The sequence below is a fragment of the Dreissena polymorpha genome, chromosome 11 (genome assembly GCF_020536995.1).
Source record: "Dreissena polymorpha isolate Duluth1 chromosome 11, UMN_Dpol_1.0, whole genome shotgun sequence".
In the NCBI taxonomy this organism is placed as follows: Eukaryota; Metazoa; Mollusca; class Bivalvia; order Myida; family Dreissenidae; genus Dreissena; species Dreissena polymorpha.
Genome location: NC_068365.1, coordinates 52,761,761 through 52,782,112, shown reverse-complemented (window position 1 = coordinate 52,782,112; position 20,352 = coordinate 52,761,761). Strand labels below are relative to the sequence as shown.

Below are 20,352 nucleotides of genomic sequence, written 5' to 3'. Positions count from 1 at the left end.
CATAAAAATACTTTAATTTATATATCTTATTTTTATTTTGTATCGATTTCATTTATACACATTTGTTCGCCTTGTTACAATAGTTTTTTAATATAAATCGCCGCTTTTATCTACAAAACGCAACTCTATTATTTGATGTCATTTTCTATAAGAAAACTTACGCGTCAAACTCAACTTGTAACCGTCATTAATGACTGGGTGACATAGATAGATAAATCCAAGCAAGTGAATATTTTTATATTGGACTTCGAAAAAGCTTTCGACACTGTGCCTCGTGAATTATTAAAGACCAAATTGCACAAATATGGCGTTTCTGTTAACATTCTACAGTGGATTGATGCGTTTTAGTAAACCTTAAGCAATGTGATGTGGTTAATGGTTTTAGGTCCGAATCTTCAGTTGTGAAGTCCGGAGTACCGCAGGAAACTGTGTTATGTCCAATCCTATTTTTAGTGCAAATCAATGACATTTCTATGGACATACTTTCAGATATTAGCCTTTTTGCCCACGATTGTGTTTGTTATAAGAAAATCAATAAAATTTGAAGACTGTTTGGATTTACAATCGGACATAAACAAACTTGGCAATTGGGTCACTTCATGGGGAATGAGATTTCAACCTAGTAAATGTAATATGATGACTCATTCACGTAAAAGGAAGAATATTTATTTTGACTACACATTGAAAAATATTTGTCTAGAATTCTTATCTTGTATTAAATATCAAGGTGTGAACATCACTAATGATCTGAACTGGAGTAAACATATTAATGAAATCTGTAATAAATCGTGTAGAACCCAAGGTCTTGTCAAACGAAATTTATCTAGTTGTCCTCAAGAAGTAAAACTTCAGGCATACAACTGTTAATTCTGCCCAGTGCTAGAATATGCCAGCGCGGCCTGGGATCCGCATCAAATTTACTAACAAGAAAAACTTGAAAGTGTACAAAAACGTTCAGCTAGGGTCATTACATCTAATTATCGGGACTTCGAACCGGGATCTATGACTTGAATTCTAATGGACCTGGATCTTCAACATTTAAAAGAAAGAAGAAAACAAAATAGATTAATCTGTAATATGTGAAGGACTAAATTCACGGGGCACATTTACCATTGGATCAACTTCGTCGACCTATTCACTATACCAAAAACAAAAAATGCATAATGAACACTTTAACAAAAGTATGGCAAGAACAAACAAATTGAAGTTCTGTTTCATTTCAAACACAATATGTGACTGAGACCCTCTTCCACCGGACTTGATTCACAAATACCAAATAGAAACCAAAGATCCAGTTTCTGTGTTTATCAATCAAATTAGAGGGTTACCAGACGTTTCCACTTCAAACCATTTCCTCACTGTGGACGTTTCCATCCCAAACATTTTCCTCCCAAGACGTTTCCTTCCCAAACCGTTTCATCCCAAGACGTTTCTTTCCCAAAATAATTTACATGTGGACTTTTAATATTGGATTAAGCAAAGATAATTAGGTATTTTGCTGCTTTTTATATTGGATTAATTAATGATAATTATATTGTTAAATTTGATCTTATTATTCATGAATATATGGGTTAATATTTTGGTGACAAATAAATTAATTTTTAGTGACCGCCAGCTCTGTGTAAATCATGGGCCGTCTTGGTATAGACCATCATGACTTAACGAATAAAACAAACGCCTATGTACCATGATGAATTAAAGAAAATAAACAACAGTCGGTTTCTATTTTAAAATTTGATTCCTGAATTTAAACTGAACAAAATAAAGTTAGTATATTAGAAAGCGGACATGTGTAGCATTTCCTTTCAATTTATTTATCACGTAATAATTTTATGGAAATGAGATAAAAGCAATGATTCATGATTGTCATAAGATTAATCATGACGGGCGCTTGTTTGTTCTCGTTATAACTGCCATTTTGTAAAATTAGGTTTTTTCGTATATTTTCCAAAAGAACTTGAGAAGATTGTTTATTTTAACTTTTTAGTGTTATAACTAACACTCTGGAGGTCGTGGGTTCAATCCCCGACCTGAGCTCAGTATTTGCACATTAATGGCGATGAGGTAAAAAGTTACTGTGAATGCGGGAGTCGGTCTGAGCTGTTTAATGGTTTCTGGTAGGGCCATGCGGTAGCAAGACATGCTGTAGCGGGCGTGTCTGGGCCTTGAAACATTAAAAGGGGGAGGAGTGTAGTAAAAAGTAAGGTCACTTCCAACAGCCTTGCTGTTGGGCTAGCTCTTTAGCGACGTGGTTTAAGTGTCTGACTAACACTCTGGAGGTCGTGGGTTCAATCCCCAACCTGAGCTCAGTATTTTCACATTATTATACTCATGCAAATATGTTAGCTTAGTTATTTTATAATGGCAATTATATCCTCCCAGGCCCTACCATCGTTACGCTAAGAATTAGGTCAAGTAATATCTTGTATAAATAAAGACAATTTGTACAAAAGTACACTTTACTGGGTGAAAATCTCGAGTTTATTTCATCGAAATCCATGCACACATGTCCTTAATCTGTCTCTGAACACACTTTTGTGAATCAAAATGTCCGCCATTTTTTTTTGCAGGGTCCGAACATCGTCTCATGACTTGAATGGGCTAATCAAATTTCAAGTGAGCTTACCACAAGTAGTTTAGGCCACGCTATAAAATGTTAGTTATTTATTAGTTTTAAATGTCAAAAATGTTCAACTTTAAACCTAACATTAAAAACACATAACAAAAATCCCAAACATATGGGTTAATGATTTATTCTTCGTTACAGTCACTGAGTTGTAAGGAAAGCCATATTCTTTGGCAGCTCGACAGATCGATCGTTGTTTACTCAACCTCAACCTCTGCTTTTAGTACATTTCCTTGCAAATAATTCTTGCATTTGAAATGGAATTTCCTTGAAGGGCACTATTATTAAAAATAAAAAAGGAAATCAAATAAGATTTTAAGATACGCTGTCTAAGAGCTTAAATTTGATTTAATTAACTGTGTTGCTGTATAAGGCAATGCGCATAATACAAATGAGCTTTTGTATCAAGTCAATCATGTGAATAACAAAACCAGTCTACACGAATGTGGGTCAAAAAATGTAAACATTGGATTTTAAAGCATACTTAAGCTTGAATTAGGTACCAAAAAAGGTATTCACTGTGAGTTTAATGGGTTAAAATACATGAATTACCTGTTTTTTTAAGCATTTTTTTCGTTTTGCATTTGTGTTTCACCGTATGCCAACAAACCGTAGTGTATGTGACGTCACTGCACAAAATCAAGTGAAAAAATCGCTAGATTAGAATAGAGGGACGATGTTTGGACACTGACGATGTTCGGGCCCTGGAGAATACTTTTTCATGAGAGTGGAAATAACCTAGCATAGCTTGTTGTTGAGCACAGTCTCGGACCAAAGACCTATCAATACACAAAGATAAGCGTTATTGGATTATTGCGGATTTTTTCAGACCTATTAATACACAAAGATAAGCGTTGGTTATGGCGGATTTTCTCCAGGTGGAGACAAGATTTTAGTCTTGTGACCAAAAGCTAGGTATAATGATTATTTGGTCTGTATCGGGATTGTATGAAGGTTTCAATTGATTCACAAAATATAGACAGTTATCAAATCAAATTAACATAACTTCTTAAATTAAGTTGAATGCCATAAATTCACTAGTTCAAAGCAAATATCTTTGTTTGTTTTACAATTACAAATTGAATATTGACAGGGTTTTTTTACCTTATATAACAGACGCCAAATATCGGCGTCTTCCCCCACCAAACTAGGCTGGTTTTTTCCCCTTTCAGAACCAAAAATTCCCCCCTTAAAAAAAAAAAAAAAATTTATAGAAAGATGTGTCTCATGATTATAATATCTCAATTCTATTTCAATTTAATCTTGCCAAACGTAATAAATTATGAAAAAACAATGAATATAGTGCAAAAATGTACAAATGTATTTTATTTAATGCTTTCCGGTGGTTTATAGAGAAATATCAGTGAATTAAAACTGATAATTTTACTGTTTCAAACAGTGAAAATTATCGGTGAGAATTATCGATAATTTTCATTGTTTACTGTGAAATGACGTCATTTTTTTAACGAAATGACGTCATTATCCCAGCAAAATTCGTTAGTTAAACTCTTGAACAATGTATATAAACTGTGAAAAATGCATTAAATACAAAGAAAATTTGTTGGATTCGGTGGATTATCGATTTTAATTCACTTGTGATCATAGAAAAAATATATTTTCTATGATCATTCGTGAATTAAAATCGATAATCCACCGGATCCAACAAATATCCTCTATGTAATGATGAGAGAGTAAGTAAACAAATCCCCCAAAAAGTGAAACGCCGCGAAAATTCCCACGCGCACAATTTTTCCCCAAAGTGGAAAATCCCGCATAAAATTTTCCCCCACATAAGGGCTAAAGGCCCCTTCTCCCACAATCCAAAAAAAACCCTGATTGAAAATATTTCTGTAAAAGAGATAGAGGCAGTGTTTTGTGTACCTAAATGAGGGTCTCTTGATGGGCTTACATCATGTGCACATGTGACATTTTTTTATTTCAGTGCTTTCCACAGAATTTTTGTTAGGCGCCCCGGGGCTGATAGGGGTGGTTCGAGAGGGGTATATACTCCTGATGTTGATTTTTTTGTAATTTAATGTGTCAATTCATGTTCTGTGGTGCGTTTTTAAGAAAAACAGCGTCAAAAGACGTCATTTGGTGCGCTATGACTCTTCAAGAAAATCCCCCTGTCATTTTAAAATATATATTTTTTGTTATATTGTTAAATTGTTTTAAAACTTTCCTGCACATAGGTAATTATAGTAAAATCCCGACTCGAACGATTCCCCAATACATCGGTTTCAATCCGACTCTATTACTGTATACTTTTCAAGTTTCTATATGTAACCCGATAATCCCATTTATTCTGTTTTTATAAATAATTTTCTGGTAAATATTTACGATAAAAGCTCTCAATTATTTCTTTAACACAAACCTTGCCATTTTTCTATAGTATCAAATAAATTTTAAGTGACTATTTATAGATTTGATGAAATATTGCCTCTGAACATGCGTCAATCCCCTGACGTGAAGTGTGCTTGTTAAAACGCTCAATATACTGTACGCACAATACACATGTCGCGACGTTGTACATGCAGCATAATTTTTGCGCTCTTTTTGATTGAGAAAAATATTCGACACAAAATAAATTTTCACTGCTAATTTGAAGCAAGAATATTTTAACATTGCGCTAACATTTACATTCGGAAGTGTGTTTCGGATTAAAAACGCGTTAACATCGACTTACAGGAATGGGTTTCGGGTTACAAATTTAATTATTCCCATTTGAGATTTCAACAAATATTAACAGTTGCATTATGAATTCAACGATTATTTGTTTAAACACTTTTACAAGTCAAATAAATGTTTTGACAGAATTATATGAAATTCACGTTGTCCACGAGGATTACAGCCGGTTGCCTTCATCAGTCTTCTAAGTATCGATTATTGGACGAAACATTTACAAGTGTGCGTAATTAATTCAACAATTTTTTTTAAGCGCATTACGTGTCGGATAAATGTCAGAAAAACCAAGTGAATCAGTTCTAAATGGACATGATGAAATATACATGTACTGGAATAAAATTGTTATCGCAAAATTGTAACCGGGTGTTATTTGCACAACGTACTCGTCTCGCTATAAGAAATTAATTGTTTACCACTTGCAATTAATTTCTTGTATTAATTATGAGTCATAGGTAACACTTGTTCACAGTAAAAAGGTGTGATGATGATGCCCGAAAACGTCTTTAATGTACTGTACTGTGCTAGTTACCAGGTTTATATTACGTAAAGGGTTTACCTTCTTGCTAATCAAGATGTGATAAACTCTTACTTCGTGCCCGACGTCAATCAAAAATAATGGGCGATAGTTAACCCCGCCCTCATAAGCATTCGCGTAACCGATTGTACGATGAACATCACAGTTTGACGACTGGGAAGTTACCTGATACACCCCTTGTCAGCATTTAAATGACTGTGTAATGTGGCTAGAATAATCGATACGCGCATCTTATCAGTGGATTATCCATTACCCCATGTGGTGTTTATGGCGATTACTTGTGAAAGTAGGTACTGAGTGCTCTTTTAAAACAGGGAATATAGATACACTGATAGAGAAACCTTGATTTTGTTTGACAATCTCCACTTTCTTTTTTTGAAAAATACACTGATCGGAAAATTTCAAGCGCCCCGGGGACTCTGATTTCGAAATTCAAGCGCCCGGGCAAGGGATTGTAAATGGCCTGTGGAAAGCGCTGGGTTATATAAAGAAACCAACATGCTAAGTGCTAGGTTGCATTTTCATATTACTTTAATAATTAAATTGTTCCGAAAACAAATGCATGTTTCATACGGACATTATAAGCTTACCAATTTGCCAAAAATTTTAGATTTAATTGAAGCAGCTTGTTTAGTTTAATAATGACATCTGCCCGGAGTGATTTAATTAAGATTTTAAAACCTAATATTCAATGGGTTTGATGGTGCTGAATTCTAAATCCTTAACAGTGATCATGCAGGTTTTCTATTTGACATTTCAACACATAGTTTATCTTGCAGATGTCAGGGCTTCTAGATAACTGCAGATTGCCAGAATGTGAGTGCATTCAGATTGGAGAGCGTAGGAACTTGATTGCATCTATTGTAGCTGGAACACTGGTAAGTACAGAGCTCCAGATAATTCTTCTGAGTTATTGGGTAAATACCCACTACTTTTGAGTTCAATTGGGTATTTTCATTTTCAAGTGGGTACAAAAAAGTCGGTACCCACTACTTTAATTGACAATTGGGTATTTTTGTATTGAAATTGGGTATTTTCATTGTCTTAAATTCTCAAATGCTTACCTGAATGAGCTGGTTGAAGTTCCATTTTTAATTGATTAGTTTCCGAGATTTTGTGTTACTATGTGGATGTATCCATAACATAATAGTCTTCATTAAAAAAAAAAGTTTGACGTTTTTTTTACCAGCTTTCTTACAATGTACATGTAAGCACTGTCAGTGCTTGCCTCCGACACAATATTGTCAAGAAGTTCACTAAATTTTCCGCTTCTGATTATGTGTTGCTCGCGGTAAAATAACTTAAAATTGAGTTTTTTGTGCCCGGGATACGATGTTTCCCTTTTTACGGTCGCACTGTTTCAACATTGTCACAACAATAACACGTTGTTATAAAGACGCTTTCTTTCGTACATATTATTGTGCTGAAGGTTATACTGAAATGGCTTGGACAAAGCGGAAAGAATCCGGGTATTTTGGACCCGTGTATTTCCAGCACATATTTACTTGTTACGCGAGGAAAAATATGATATGCGTAATTGGCAATTACAATTGAGTTTCGGTACGCAGAGTTTTGTTTTTCTATGCGTAATCAGCAATTTTACATTGGGTAGTTACGCAAATACACACTTTATCTGTAGCTCTGTAAGTAGCAGGGACTTAGGTTAATTTTGAGCACCAGGAGATAACTTAACATTGAAGCCAGCATATTGTCCTTGTCCCAGTTGCTTTCAAAATTATATTAACATTTTGAAAAAAAAGTTAAACATTCATTGTTTTACTATTTAGATTTTTTTCTGGATCAAAGCGATCCTTCAATGTAGCAAAATCATGCCTCCTTTTGTTGTAAGAACAATTAATTAAATGTTCAGGGTGCTAGCTGGGTTTAAATTTTCTTTTGCCACCCATTTTCACTTTTAAAATTTGTTTTGCCACTTTTCAATTATATAAGCCATTCTCTAAGCATTGTAAAATCATAGAGTTCAATGTGATACAATGCTTGTATTTTTTGTTTTATTATTAAAAACCGATATTATACTAGTCCTTACTTGAATTTCCAGTTTTAATATGTGGTAATGATACTCATTGATACTACATGTACACACATACACTGTAGCTCCAACATGGGCCACAGACCAGCATTAAAAGTTCAATGCTTATTTTATTGTCCATGTTATGTTGCCATTGCTTCATTTGCCAAAACATGTATTTTTGTGGATGTCCAGAAGTAAACTATTTTTTTCTTAGTATTTAACAATTTACCAGGTTTTGTTAAATATTTTGGTGAAAGTAGCAAGGTGCTATACCAGCCTCTCAGGTCCGAATGAAACCATGGTGTTGCTTTCAGTTTTTCAGTGGCTGGTGGATAGCTATAGATGCTGCAGTGATCTACCCAGACCAGAAGGACATGCACCACGCCGTACACACGTGTGGGGTCATAGGCACGCTGGCATTCTTCTTGTGAGTTGTATTGCCTTCCCATTTGAATTTGGATAACAAAGTTTGCAGAACATTTTATTGAATGGTTAAATAGTTTTAACCACACCATTTGCATATTTGTAAGCATTTGTGTGAGGCTATCCTATTATTAAGGCTTATGTGAAACAACTTGTGGCCTTATCATTGTTAGTGATACAGGTATAAAGTGACAATTTTACAGTCTTGCAGAACATTTTATCGAATAGTGTAAGCTATACAACTTGCACATTTGTTATCATAGGTGTGATGCTATCCTTTCATCAAAGAGTATGTAAAACAAGTCTATATATCTGTAACTGCTACAGGTGTTAAGTGAAATTTCGCAGTCTTTTAATAGGGTCACTGAACAACTCTGTATCTCTGGTGCTAGTCTCAGTGAGCTGTTCCATAAACATAAAATGCATTTGAGTTGCAGTCTGGGAAATCCTGGCCCAATTCTTGTGTGAAAAGCATTTCCCCAATCTGTTGCGGAATTTTTCCTTCAAAGGAATTCTGATCTAAATCAAAATCGAGTCTAGAAGGAAAGTGTATGTCCGGATTTTACTTCCGTATTTTGGGAATGTTGCCAGTGTGAATAATGAATTAAACATTTTAAAATATATTTTCAGATCTTTGTGCTGTAGTTTGAGAATGTTTTGTTAGCCAATTAGTTTGTCTACTTTAAGCTCATGTTTAAATTTATTGTGTTTACTAAATAATTTAATTAATTGCAGAATCAATTCCGTGTCAAATGGCCAGATTCGAGGGGACTCCTACAGCACTGGATGCATAGGACAGACTGGTTGGTGTTTTGGCATACTTGTATTTCATTTTTATTTTAAAACTATTGCATGAAGATCCATTGGCCTGTTGGATATTCATGAATTCTTGCATTGAAAGATCCAGTACTTGGACTTGTTTTGAGGAGATCTTGAGAGAATTGTGTTGCTATGGGTACAGAAAAAAAGAGAAAACTAAAATCTTGATCCTGCCACAACTCAAAAAGCTAAGTTAATGGTTCTTGACCTTATAGAGATCCTGATCTAACTAAGACATCATTAATTCGTTTGGCCACTGCTGCTTTCTGTTTAACCAAGCTTTTGTTGAAAATTGTCATATGTGCCAAACATTGACCAATTCTCTTAAACACTCCTTAACACTCTATAACATGTAATGTAATTATTAAATATTTGCACGAAAAACTGAGGAGCAAACACTTGTCCTTAATTAAACATAGCATTTGGAATGGTTACAATGTTTTCAGGAGAATTTATGTTTACACAAAACACCTGTTAATCAATAATTTATGTCTGTAATTTCATTAATTTTCTCCGTACATTACACAGTCATGTAAATGAGCTTACAGTAGCTTGCAACACATTTTTAAGATTATGAATTAATTCCAATTACTGATTTTAAAGTCTATTTTATTAAAGCGGGTATAAACGATTTTGTCAAATATTTATGAATTTATATAAACTGTGTAAAAAAACTTATTATATATATATTTCAATATAAATTAAAATAAAAATTAAGAAGAACATGTGTCGAAAAATGTGAAATAAGCCAGATATTTAATTCTGAAATTGAAAACGGCTGTACAGCCGAGTTCACCAGCATGTATACCATACATGTATGATGTGCATCTAAACTTACGAGGGGTGTTCCAGAAGTTGGTGGATTTTCGCTATAACTTTCATTTGGTAACATAAATAGACAAACAAATAGCATGTTAAGAATATTTCGTCCTTTCCAAATATACTCTCCAAATATCATGGAAACACATAAAACAATAAATATATATCAGAGATTTAAACATGTGCAAAATGCGCACACCGACGCACGTGTAACGTTTCTGTTCAACGTCAATGACGTTATGAAGTTAACAACTGTCAAATCTTTTACACATAATCACCTTCAACGCGAATGCACTTTATGTGTTGGGAAATCCACTTGTTAAAAGTGTCTCTATACCAGTCAGCGTCAAAAGACGACACGATTCGCTTTGCTGCAACTGTAAGTTCCTGTTTACTTGCAAAGCGAATACCGCGCAACTGTGATTTAACTTCCGGGAAGATGCGGAAATCCATAGGGGCCAAATCCGGGCTATAAGGAGGACTTAGGCGCTGTAACGTGAAATTTGCCGTAAATTCTGTTTATCAACGACATTTAAACCAAATTTAAATTCGCGTAACGCTCATACTTATAATAAAATACACGTGTGCGCCGCATGTTGTTACTGAGGTCTCTATGGCAACGCGTTTCAAGCGCGCTTTATGGAATTCATGCATTTTTAGCTTATATATAAAGTCCGTGATAATTGGTTTGTATTATATGTAAATTTCATTGACTTTTACCAGCAAACTAATAAGTTATAGCAAAAATCCACAATCTTCTGGAACACCCCTCATGGTTTAACGGTTTATAATACAAAGACGAATGCTTCGGTTATTGTAGGAAAATATGTACGTCACTATCGGCTCGGGGCGCTAATTTGTCTTTGCTGCATTTTATGAAATTCGGCTTTCTCTTGCCTATTTTGTGTTATTGTAACATATTTTATCAATATATTACAATTAAACACATATGAAAAATCGTATATACCTGCTTTAAACCTTGCAATTAATTTCAACATTTATGGTTGTATCTTTGGTAAAACATTTCCGACTATGCAAATTGACAAGTATGGATCTTTGCGGTTGTTTCAGGAGCGCGCGTTTGGCTGTTCATTGGTTTCCTGCTGGGGTTTGGAGCCCTTATTGCAGCCAGCTGGATCCTCTTTGGCATCTATGTCGTGCCTGGTATGTTTTACTATTTACAGTAATATATTTTTAGCTCACCTGAGCACAGTGTGCTCATGGTGAGCTTTTGTGATCGCCTTTTGTCAGTTGTGTGTTGTCCCTTGTCAACATTTGTGTTGTTAACACTCTAGAGGCCACTTTTATTGTCCAATCATCATAAAACTTGGTCAGAAGATTTTGTTCCAATAATATCATGGTCGAGTTGTCAAGTTTGAAACTGGGTCACGTTAGGTCAAAAGCAAGGTCACAAGGTTGAATTAAAAAAAAACGTGTTAACACTACAAAAGTCACATTCAGTGTTCAATCTTTATGACACTTTGTCACAACATTTGTTCTGCTGATATCCCAGCTAATATAAAGAATGGTTTTCAATGCGTTGAAAAACATGGCCGCCAGGGAGTCTGCAGTGTTCCTAATATGGCTATAGTGAAACCTTGTTAACACTCTTTAAGTCAAATTTATAGTCCAATCTTCATGAAACTTGGGCACAACATTTTGTCTTATTATATCTAGGCTTATTTGGAAAATGAATCCGGTTTGATGAAACAAGCGGCAGTTTTATTTATATCGCCATAGTAAAACGTGGTTAACCCTCTAGCTTGTTTAACCTGCTTGCAGAACGCTCTTTTTAGCAATCACAATGGTTGAGTGTATATTTGTAAGTCAGAGCTTGCCGGGTATCTAACTTTGTAACTTGTCATGCAATTTTGAAATAACTTATCATAAATGTTTAACATCATCAGTCAACATGTGGCATTTCAGGTCAAAGGTCATTGTCACACTTAGAGGTCAAAAACCAACTTTGGCCATAATTATATGACATTTTTATTTATCACATGCCATACCCTGTTTCCCATGTAATATAACCATAGCATATATTTTTATCTTACACATTTGAAATATACTTTTTAAGGGTTTTCATTGGCTTAGTTTTTGTTTATTGATCAATCGCATTTTGTTATTTTGCTTAAATGACGTTGCAACCTCAAATGACGTCACGAAATGTAAACAACATTCGGAATTTATCATTATGTTTGCCTAAATATTTATTTAATTTGCTCATGTAAAAGCATGTGATAAAAAAGATCTGACACTCGTTGTCATATCATACCATATTTTATTAAACTTGTCCAGGAAATTTTTAAGTAAGCTCGCTAAAGGACAACTCGTGCCAGGTCCTATATTTATAGCACATTACTTCAACAATGTTAATCTTAACTCTTAAGGTACTTTTGATATTCTGATGCCATGGCATTTGCCATTTAATAACTATCATGCAATTAAACATGATAAAAAAGAAAATTGTTTTGTCCTTTTTTTGAAATTTCAGAGAAACAGCCTGAATATGCCGGAATAGCTATTTTCTTGCAGAATGCGTTAATTTTCTTCAGGTAAGATTACGCTTGATAATAAAAAAGCAAGATACATATGAAGCACAAATAAACATGTCAATAAATAATAACTATTGATAATGTTATATTTGTTTATAAATTATATTTCTAATAACCCTTATATCTTGCAAAGCTTTGAATTATAGTTACATTTTTCAAAGAAACGAGCATGCTAAGCTTTTGTAGTCAAAATAGTTCATATGTAACTGTTGTTGTTTTTTTGCTGTGTATCTGCATTTGTTCTTTGTAGTATGAAACTGACAATGTTCAGATAATAATGAACACTTTCAATTACTCAAACATTGGTCAATGATGACATGTTGATTTTTTCATTAAGGCAGGCTGTTTGCTTTAGTATCAATTCACAAAATCTTAAACACTTTTTGGTGTGAATTAGTCAAGTTAACTTTTCGCTATGACATTTTTTAACAGTAGTTATTCTATTATTTGTAACATTATGTTTATTATGTTGTGTGTTAATTTGCAAGGCTACAATTGGTCATATGAGCCAGTCTTTGGGAAAACCAGGCTTGATGCATGTGTGTAAATTGTCTCCCCAGATCAGCCTGTGCAGTGTACACAGGTTTAACTGGGACGACTCTTTCCACCTAAATTGGATTTTCGTTGAGAAGTGACTTTCTTTAAATGAAAAATTTCATAAAAGTGAAAAGTGTTGTCTCTGATCTGGGACCATACTTTTTACACATGCAATTAACCCGATAATTCCGAAGCAGGGCTCATATTTGAAACTAACATGTTAATCCCTGATCTTCTTATAGGCAAATGATCTTGTGGTTTAATGTCTGGTTTTATGTTGCATTGATGTCTTGTTCCTTTAATTTGGTTTTTAAATTGTGTGTTCTTTTTAGCTGATCTATTTTTTGAAAAAAAATTATGAGCTATTGTCATCACCTTGGCGTCGGCGTTGGCGTTGGCGTCGGCGTCCGGTTAAGTTTTGCGTTTAGGTCCACTTTTCTCAGAAAGTATCAATGCTATTGCATTCAAACTTGGTACACTTACTTACTATCATGAGGGGACTGGGCAGGCAAAGTTAGATAACTCTGGCGTGCATTTTGACAGAATTATGTGCCCTTTTTATACTTAAAAAATTGAAAATTTTGGTTAAGTTTTGCGTTTAGTTCCACTTTTCTCAGTAAGTATCAATGCTATTGCATTCAAACTTGGTACACTTACTTACTATCATGAGGGGACTAGGCAGGCAAAGTTAGATAACTCTGGCATGCATTTTGACAGAATTATGTGCCCTTTTTATACTTAGAAAATTGACAATTTTGGTTAAGTTTTGTGTTTAGGTCCATTTTATTCCTTAAGCATCAAAGCTATTGCTTTCATACTTGCAACACTTACTAACTATCATAAGGGGACTGTGCAGGCAAAGTAATGTAACTCTGACTGGCATTTTGACAGAATTATGTGCCCTTTTTATACTTAGAAAATTGAAAATTTGATTAAGTTTTGTGTTTAGGTCCACTTTATTCCTACAGTATCAAAGCTATTGCTTTCATACTTGCAAGATTTATGAACTATCATAAGGGGACGGTGCAGGCAAAGTTATGTAACTCTGACTGGCATTTGGACGGAATTATGGGCCCTTTATACTTAGAAAATTGAAAATTTGGTTAAGATTTATGTTTTGGTCCACTTTACCCCTAAAGTATCATAGATATTGCTTTCATACTTAGAACACTCACAAACTATCATAAGGGTACAGTAAAAGGACAAGTTGCATAACTCTGGTTGTCATTGTTACGGAATTATGGCCCTTTTTTGACTTAGTAACTTTTAATATATGGTTAAATTTTGTGTTTCGATCCACTCGAAGTATCAAGGCTATTGCTTTCAAACTTCAAATACTTACATGCTATCATGAGGTTACTGTACCTGGCAACTTGAATTTTACTTTGACCTTTGAATGACCTTGACTCTCAAGGTCAAATTATTAAATTTTGCTAAAATTGCCATAACTTCTTTATTTATGATTAGATTTGATTGATACTTTGATGAAACTACTCTTACCTGACATACCACAATAGACTTCACCCAAACCATCCCCCGTGCCCTCCCCCGTGCCCTCCCCCCCCTCCCCCCTCCCCCCCCCTAATTTTTTTTTATTAATTTTTTTTTTTTTTAAGATCATCTCACAAATGACCACCACACCCTCACACTATACCCCCACCCCACCCCCCACCCCCCCCCCCCCCAATTTTTTTTTTTGAAGATAATGTAATAAATGTCCACAACCCCACACTATACACCCCTCTTCACTCCACTCCTCCCTCCTTTGTGATTGAAAATGAGAGTCCCTTCACCTTTAAAAAGAAAATAGATGAGCGGTCTGCACCCGCAAGGCGGTGCTCTTGTTTTTTGTAATGTTGTAATGTACATATTCTGCTTAATTGTGTGTTTTATATTTCTTTGAATGAAGTGACTTTGTTGTGAATTTTGAACACAAACTCTAAAATAAAATAAAAATTCCTTGTACAATAAATTCCATCTACATGCAAACAAACACTTTCAATATAAGTGCATATTTTGTAAACAGCTTTGACATCTGTTTCAGTTTTACCAAACATTATTTAGTTATAATGATCAACCATACATATTAATTTCCCAGAACTATTAAGCCATTTTAGCCTTTAGATTGTAATACTATATTTTATTTCCTGTATTGTTGTTGATATGCTTTTTACAGTGGAATGGTGTTTAAGTTCGGGGGATCGGAAGATATGTGGGCATAGAGATAGCAACATTTTCACCTGTATACATACGTCATAACAGAAGTTTTGGTACTTAAACATGGCATATCCTTCTAAACCCTTTTCCCCTGTTACTTGTGCAAACGATTATATGTGTTGCTGACTCAAAAATAATAACACTGAAGTATTCATGTCTGTACCTTGCACTTCCTTAAGTGGTTTTCCTCATTCATATTCCTTGTTGTTGCTTCAAGACTATTTATCACCACTGACTTTTTGCAAGAAATTGGAATACAACAGTTGAAGTTATTTTGTTGAATGAAAGACATAATGTAGGTCAAGTTCAAAAGTGTGTTGTCTATTTATAGAAAGGTTCATATATATTTAATAATGTATTAATTTATAAGTTAATCACTTCAGTTCTTCATTTATTTCATCCAGGATTGGATTCATTTAGAAACCTTGTTGTTTATGCTCCTATTTATTTAAGTGTTCAATGTAAGTTTGTGGCCTAAATTTAAGCATTCCTTATCATTATTGGTCTGCAAGTATAGGCTTATGCATTTGGTAATATATTCCATAGCAATTTGTTGCTACAGTTTTTTTTTTATAGTTTTAGTTTATTCAATATATACAATAGACATACAGTCCAAGAGTATACCGTACATGATAATAAGATCATTCTAATAAAAAATGATATTCATCATCAAGAACGTTGCACTGTTGACATTTTCTATCTTGAAAAGGTATAGCTTCAGGTTTATGCCATCTGCCTGATTCCATTTCTTATATGTCAAGCATGTTTTATTTAAGTATACAAAATGGAATGACAAACTTGTCGGTTTTCTTTGACTGTATCATTTATTTTGATGATTCATCATGAGACTGTCATATCTTCTTTACTTTACTTGTTGATACACTCCAACACCGTTATTTCGAACACCGATAATCCGAAGTCACCGTTATTTTGAAGTATTTTTCGGGTCCCGATTTCGGTTCTTCTTTGTTTAATGTAAAATTTCATTGTTAATCCGAACTTTGTTAAACCGAAGAAATCGTTAATTCGAAGTGATTCTGACGGTCCCAACACTTCAATTCGCACCTAATTATCAATCTTTAATCCGAAGTCAAAACTGCAAAACACTGATCGTAATTTCACACCTTTGTCGTCTGAGTGTGGCCCATCAAAAGCCGATAATTACACCTTTGTCGTATGCGCGTAGCGTGTAAATTTGATAATTTGTGCTATTCTTATATTTTATATGTTCTGTAATTAGAGGACAATAAAAAGAAGAAAAATAATCGTTTTATTCCTCCGTTTGTTATAAGTAGAAATCTATTGCTATCTGACTAGTTTACGTTTTTAAATAAAACAATTATTAATAGTATTGTGTAACCGAACCATGCAAATTCCAAAACGTTTTAGTTTTAAATAATCAATCAAAGAAGTCTTCTGTCAAATGTTTATTTCGAATTATCGTTAATCCGAAGTTTTTTTAACGGTCCCGACGACTTCGAAATAACGGTGTTGGAGTGTATCTGATTTTGGAAAACCTTGCTTAAATCAATAATCATGTTCATAAAGTATCTTTGATTGAAGATAAGCCTGTGCCGTATGCACAGGTTAATTGAGATGACACTTTCCACTTCTATGGAACTTTTTGTTTAAAAGAAGATCCAGTGAAAGCAGAGAGTGTTGTCCCTGATTAGATCCAGTGAAAGCAGAGAGTGTTGTCCCTGATTAGCATGTTTGGACTTTACAGGCTTATCTGCGGATTCTTATTTCACAACCTGGCATTAAGCCTGGTTTTGCAAGAGCGCAAGTTCAGCCTTTAATTTGCTTATTGCCTGAATCAATAGTGACATAAAAAGAGCATTTCACAGCAAGAATCAAATGTAATTGAATGATGTAGATGATTCTGTAATAGAATTGGAATAATGAAAATAACTGGTTTGAAAGAAAGAAACTATTAAAAATCTCATTACCATTGCTGATTTTTTTTAAATATTTTTTTTCACTTTACTTAGGCTTAATTAAATATAAACTGACATAAAACACATGTTAAGCTCAATATTCATTCACTTGATATTTGAACTCTTGTAAGCATGAATTACATGTACCAGTTTGATTTGGGTGTCCTATAATTTATATTCATAATTGTTTTCTTTGTGAGTGTACATGTTTCATAAGATGAATGTCAGTGAGTGTAACATACATATACAGGCTTTAACCCATTTCCCTTAAAGCCTGTTTCCCTTGTAAAGATTACTCTATTCATCCCAACAATGCCATGTAAATGTTGTCTAGCTATACATGTAGCACACCCAACAACACAAGTGATGTTGATTTCATGTGTTTTCTTAATGTTTTTAATTTCATTTTTTAATTGTCTTAACTAACGATAAATTAAATAATGTGGAAAGAAAAATATTGATAACCAAAAGCAGGAAACAAAAGCATATGTGACACTGCAACACGCAAGGTTTAGGTTTTATTAGTGTATTGCTGAGTTAGGGGTACACATACTTTCCAAGTTATTTTACAGATTTTGAATGATGATGATCCATTAATGAACTTGTAATTTTATCTTTTTTCTTTGTCGGGGGTGTTAATTGGCTTGTTCAATCATAATGTATACATTCTTTTTGGTAATCTGTGACAACTTTTGTAGAAAATCATCCTTTTACCAAACTGTGTACAAGTCCCTTTTATTCCACCACAAAACCATCATACTTCTGCATGTTTGTTGGGGGATGTGAGTGTGACACAGTAGTAACTGTTATAAACCTGTTTGGCAGATACAGTAGTGTATCTCACTTCTCATTTTAATACTTCATCAATTATTTGTTAAAGGTGTGATATAATCTCTAATTGGTGGTTATTTAATTTTTCAGTGCCATTGTGTTCAAGTTTGGACGCACAGAAGACTTGTGGCAGTAGAGCATTCACCTCAGCAAATTAGTCTACTGGAGAATTCGGGGGGAAAGTACTAGTGCGCAGTCTAAATTAGTCACATCATAAGAATTCATACTAAACTGCATTCTGATTTTTTTTGTGCTTATGTTCCTTACAGGTTATACTCAGTTTCATGAATGATTGTTTCTTTGCTTTCAGAGAAGTTATTGAAAACCTTGTATTATATTCAACTACCATAATAATTCTGAAACTATTGCAAATACTATGAAGTTATTTTACAGCTTTGCATACAATACAATTACATGTATATACAATGTATTTGGATTAGAACACATCTTGCATACATATTTTACCAGCAAATAGGCGAGTCCAATGTTACTTACATAATCCAACTGTTTACAAGTCCAAATACATCACTGTATGTTTCACAACGCTGTTATATAATCTTTTTATATTATACCTTTTACATACTTATATTTTTTTTACATTGTTCAAGATCAATATTTATAAAAATTGTCATGTCTATGAAATTAAGATTTGTGTAGTTATATAAAGTGTTTCTCAAGAATATCTGGAAAGTTACATTAAGCATATTTGGAAGTGGTACTTATAATTTAACCACATTTTGCAGGTCCGCTAAAAGTTTAGTTGTAATATCTTTGTTATGGATTCGTTAAGAGTAGACTGAGAATTGATTGTTTAAAGTCAGACATCCAATATTTTACATTAATTTGACTTATACCCGTCTAAGACATTGAAATATTTAAAGGTCAAGTGGTATGAATGAAGACAGTTGATTCTATAGTCTAAATATATATATAAATATTTTATATTATTCATGAAACGGATTATCAAATGTTATGCCTATAACACAATTTCATATAAGACATGTTGCATTATTTATGCATTTGTAATTGACATTATCACAGGGTGTAATACTGACATGACAACTTTTAAAAGGGGAAATAGTCCTGCTTCCCACAAGTGTAGTACTTGCATGGCAGTTCCTAAGAAGAGGGATAACCCCACGTTTGGTCAGTGGTTTTGTGTGGCTGGACCAACATAAAACATAATTAAGAACTTGGCCATTGGAAGTTCGCTATAAAGCTTAATTGGTTGGTTGCATAAACCCACATATATCCTGTCTTTACTCCGAAACTTTCACATTAAACATCTGAAGCTTCCAAGCTCCCAAAACGCCTAGCCATTCTCTGTCCGTGAAACAGTTGTTATGCAACTCTTTTCTGTTTTTTTGTTTTTGACTGCATGTTCGGGTGTAATTAAATTCTTCATAGTTTGTTAGGTAATTTAAGTAATTTAACAGTTATGCAATAATTACAATGTACTAACAGTTGCATATTAACACTTTAGTCATCACTGTCCATGTATTGTGTATAATTGAGTTTGAATACCATTTTGTCTGTATTAAATGAACACAATCTTTATAGGTAGTATTGGTCTCAAATCGTACAAGTTATCCACATATTACTACAAAATTGGTTTAAGGTTTCTTTCACTGTTATAACCTTGCTCTTGTTTGTTAAGTAATTCTGGATTTGTTAACTATTTTTTGAAGAAAATGTTAAATATATCATAAACTTGTGACATTTAAATGTACAAACAGATTAAACTTGCTGCTATGAAAACGTCTGTTTTTTTCCAGTATGCTTTTAAAGTTCCTTAACGGAAACATATTAAATGCTTTCAATGAGCAAGAAATGATGATTAAATTTGCGTTATTTGTGTTTAGAAAACATGTATAATATAATATAATATAACTTTGTGTGTATTTTAATGTGAAAGAACTGTATAATATTTCAACTGAATTGGAAAACCTATGTTTTTATTTAATATTTGAGTTACTGTTAATAAAAAAATGTTTCTCTTTTGTAAAATGTATTCTTCTTGTTGCCTTCTCTATTGTTGTTAAGATTTGTAGTAAATTATAAAATCTCATTATCTGTTGTAAATGTTTCTCTTTATTTTCTGTGGTTATAAGGTAAACTGCAGCAGCACTTGTTCGCCATAAAAGCGTTGTAATGAGTACAGGCTCTGGATGGCGTTTTTCAGTGTGTAATCGATTAATCTGTAAGCTCTTATAGTTTTGTATGCCACTATGGATTTAATATACTTAAAAATATGCAATTACCTGTACATAAATCAAAGCGCTGAAGGCACTGAAGTTGTTCGCTATTGTATAATCTTAGACGCAACTCAGTTTTCA

General features: G+C 33.7%; 2 protein-coding genes across 3 annotated transcripts in view; both read left to right on the top strand.

Moving 5' to 3' along the window:
* The first annotated feature begins 1,638 nt into the window (after nt 1-1,638).
* LOC127851137 (transmembrane protein 50B-like) lies at nt 1,639-20,098 on the top strand. 2 transcript variants are annotated; one of them, XM_052384717.1, is made up of 8 exons: nt 1,639-1,766; nt 6,626-6,724; nt 8,193-8,305; nt 9,037-9,104; nt 11,011-11,103; nt 12,434-12,494; nt 15,208-15,301; nt 18,107-20,098. In XM_052384717.1, exons 2-7 carry the CDS (start codon nt 6,626-6,628, stop codon nt 15,251-15,253), a joined length of 480 nt encoding a protein of 159 aa, XP_052240677.1. In that variant the 5' UTR covers nt 1,639-1,766; the 3' UTR covers nt 15,254-15,301; nt 18,107-20,098. The 2 variants fall into 2 exon arrangements, with proteins under 2 accessions (XP_052240677.1, XP_052240676.1); XM_052384716.1 differs by lacking the exon at nt 15,208-15,301.
* Nucleotides 1,887-20,352, top strand: part of LOC127851136 (transmembrane protein 50B-like) — a 182,307-nt gene continuing 163,841 nt past the window's right edge. The window contains exon 1 of the mRNA XM_052384715.1: nt 1,887-2,064. The gene's annotated coding sequence lies outside the window, so the exon portion shown is untranslated. The remainder of the gene's footprint in view (nt 2,065-20,352) is intronic.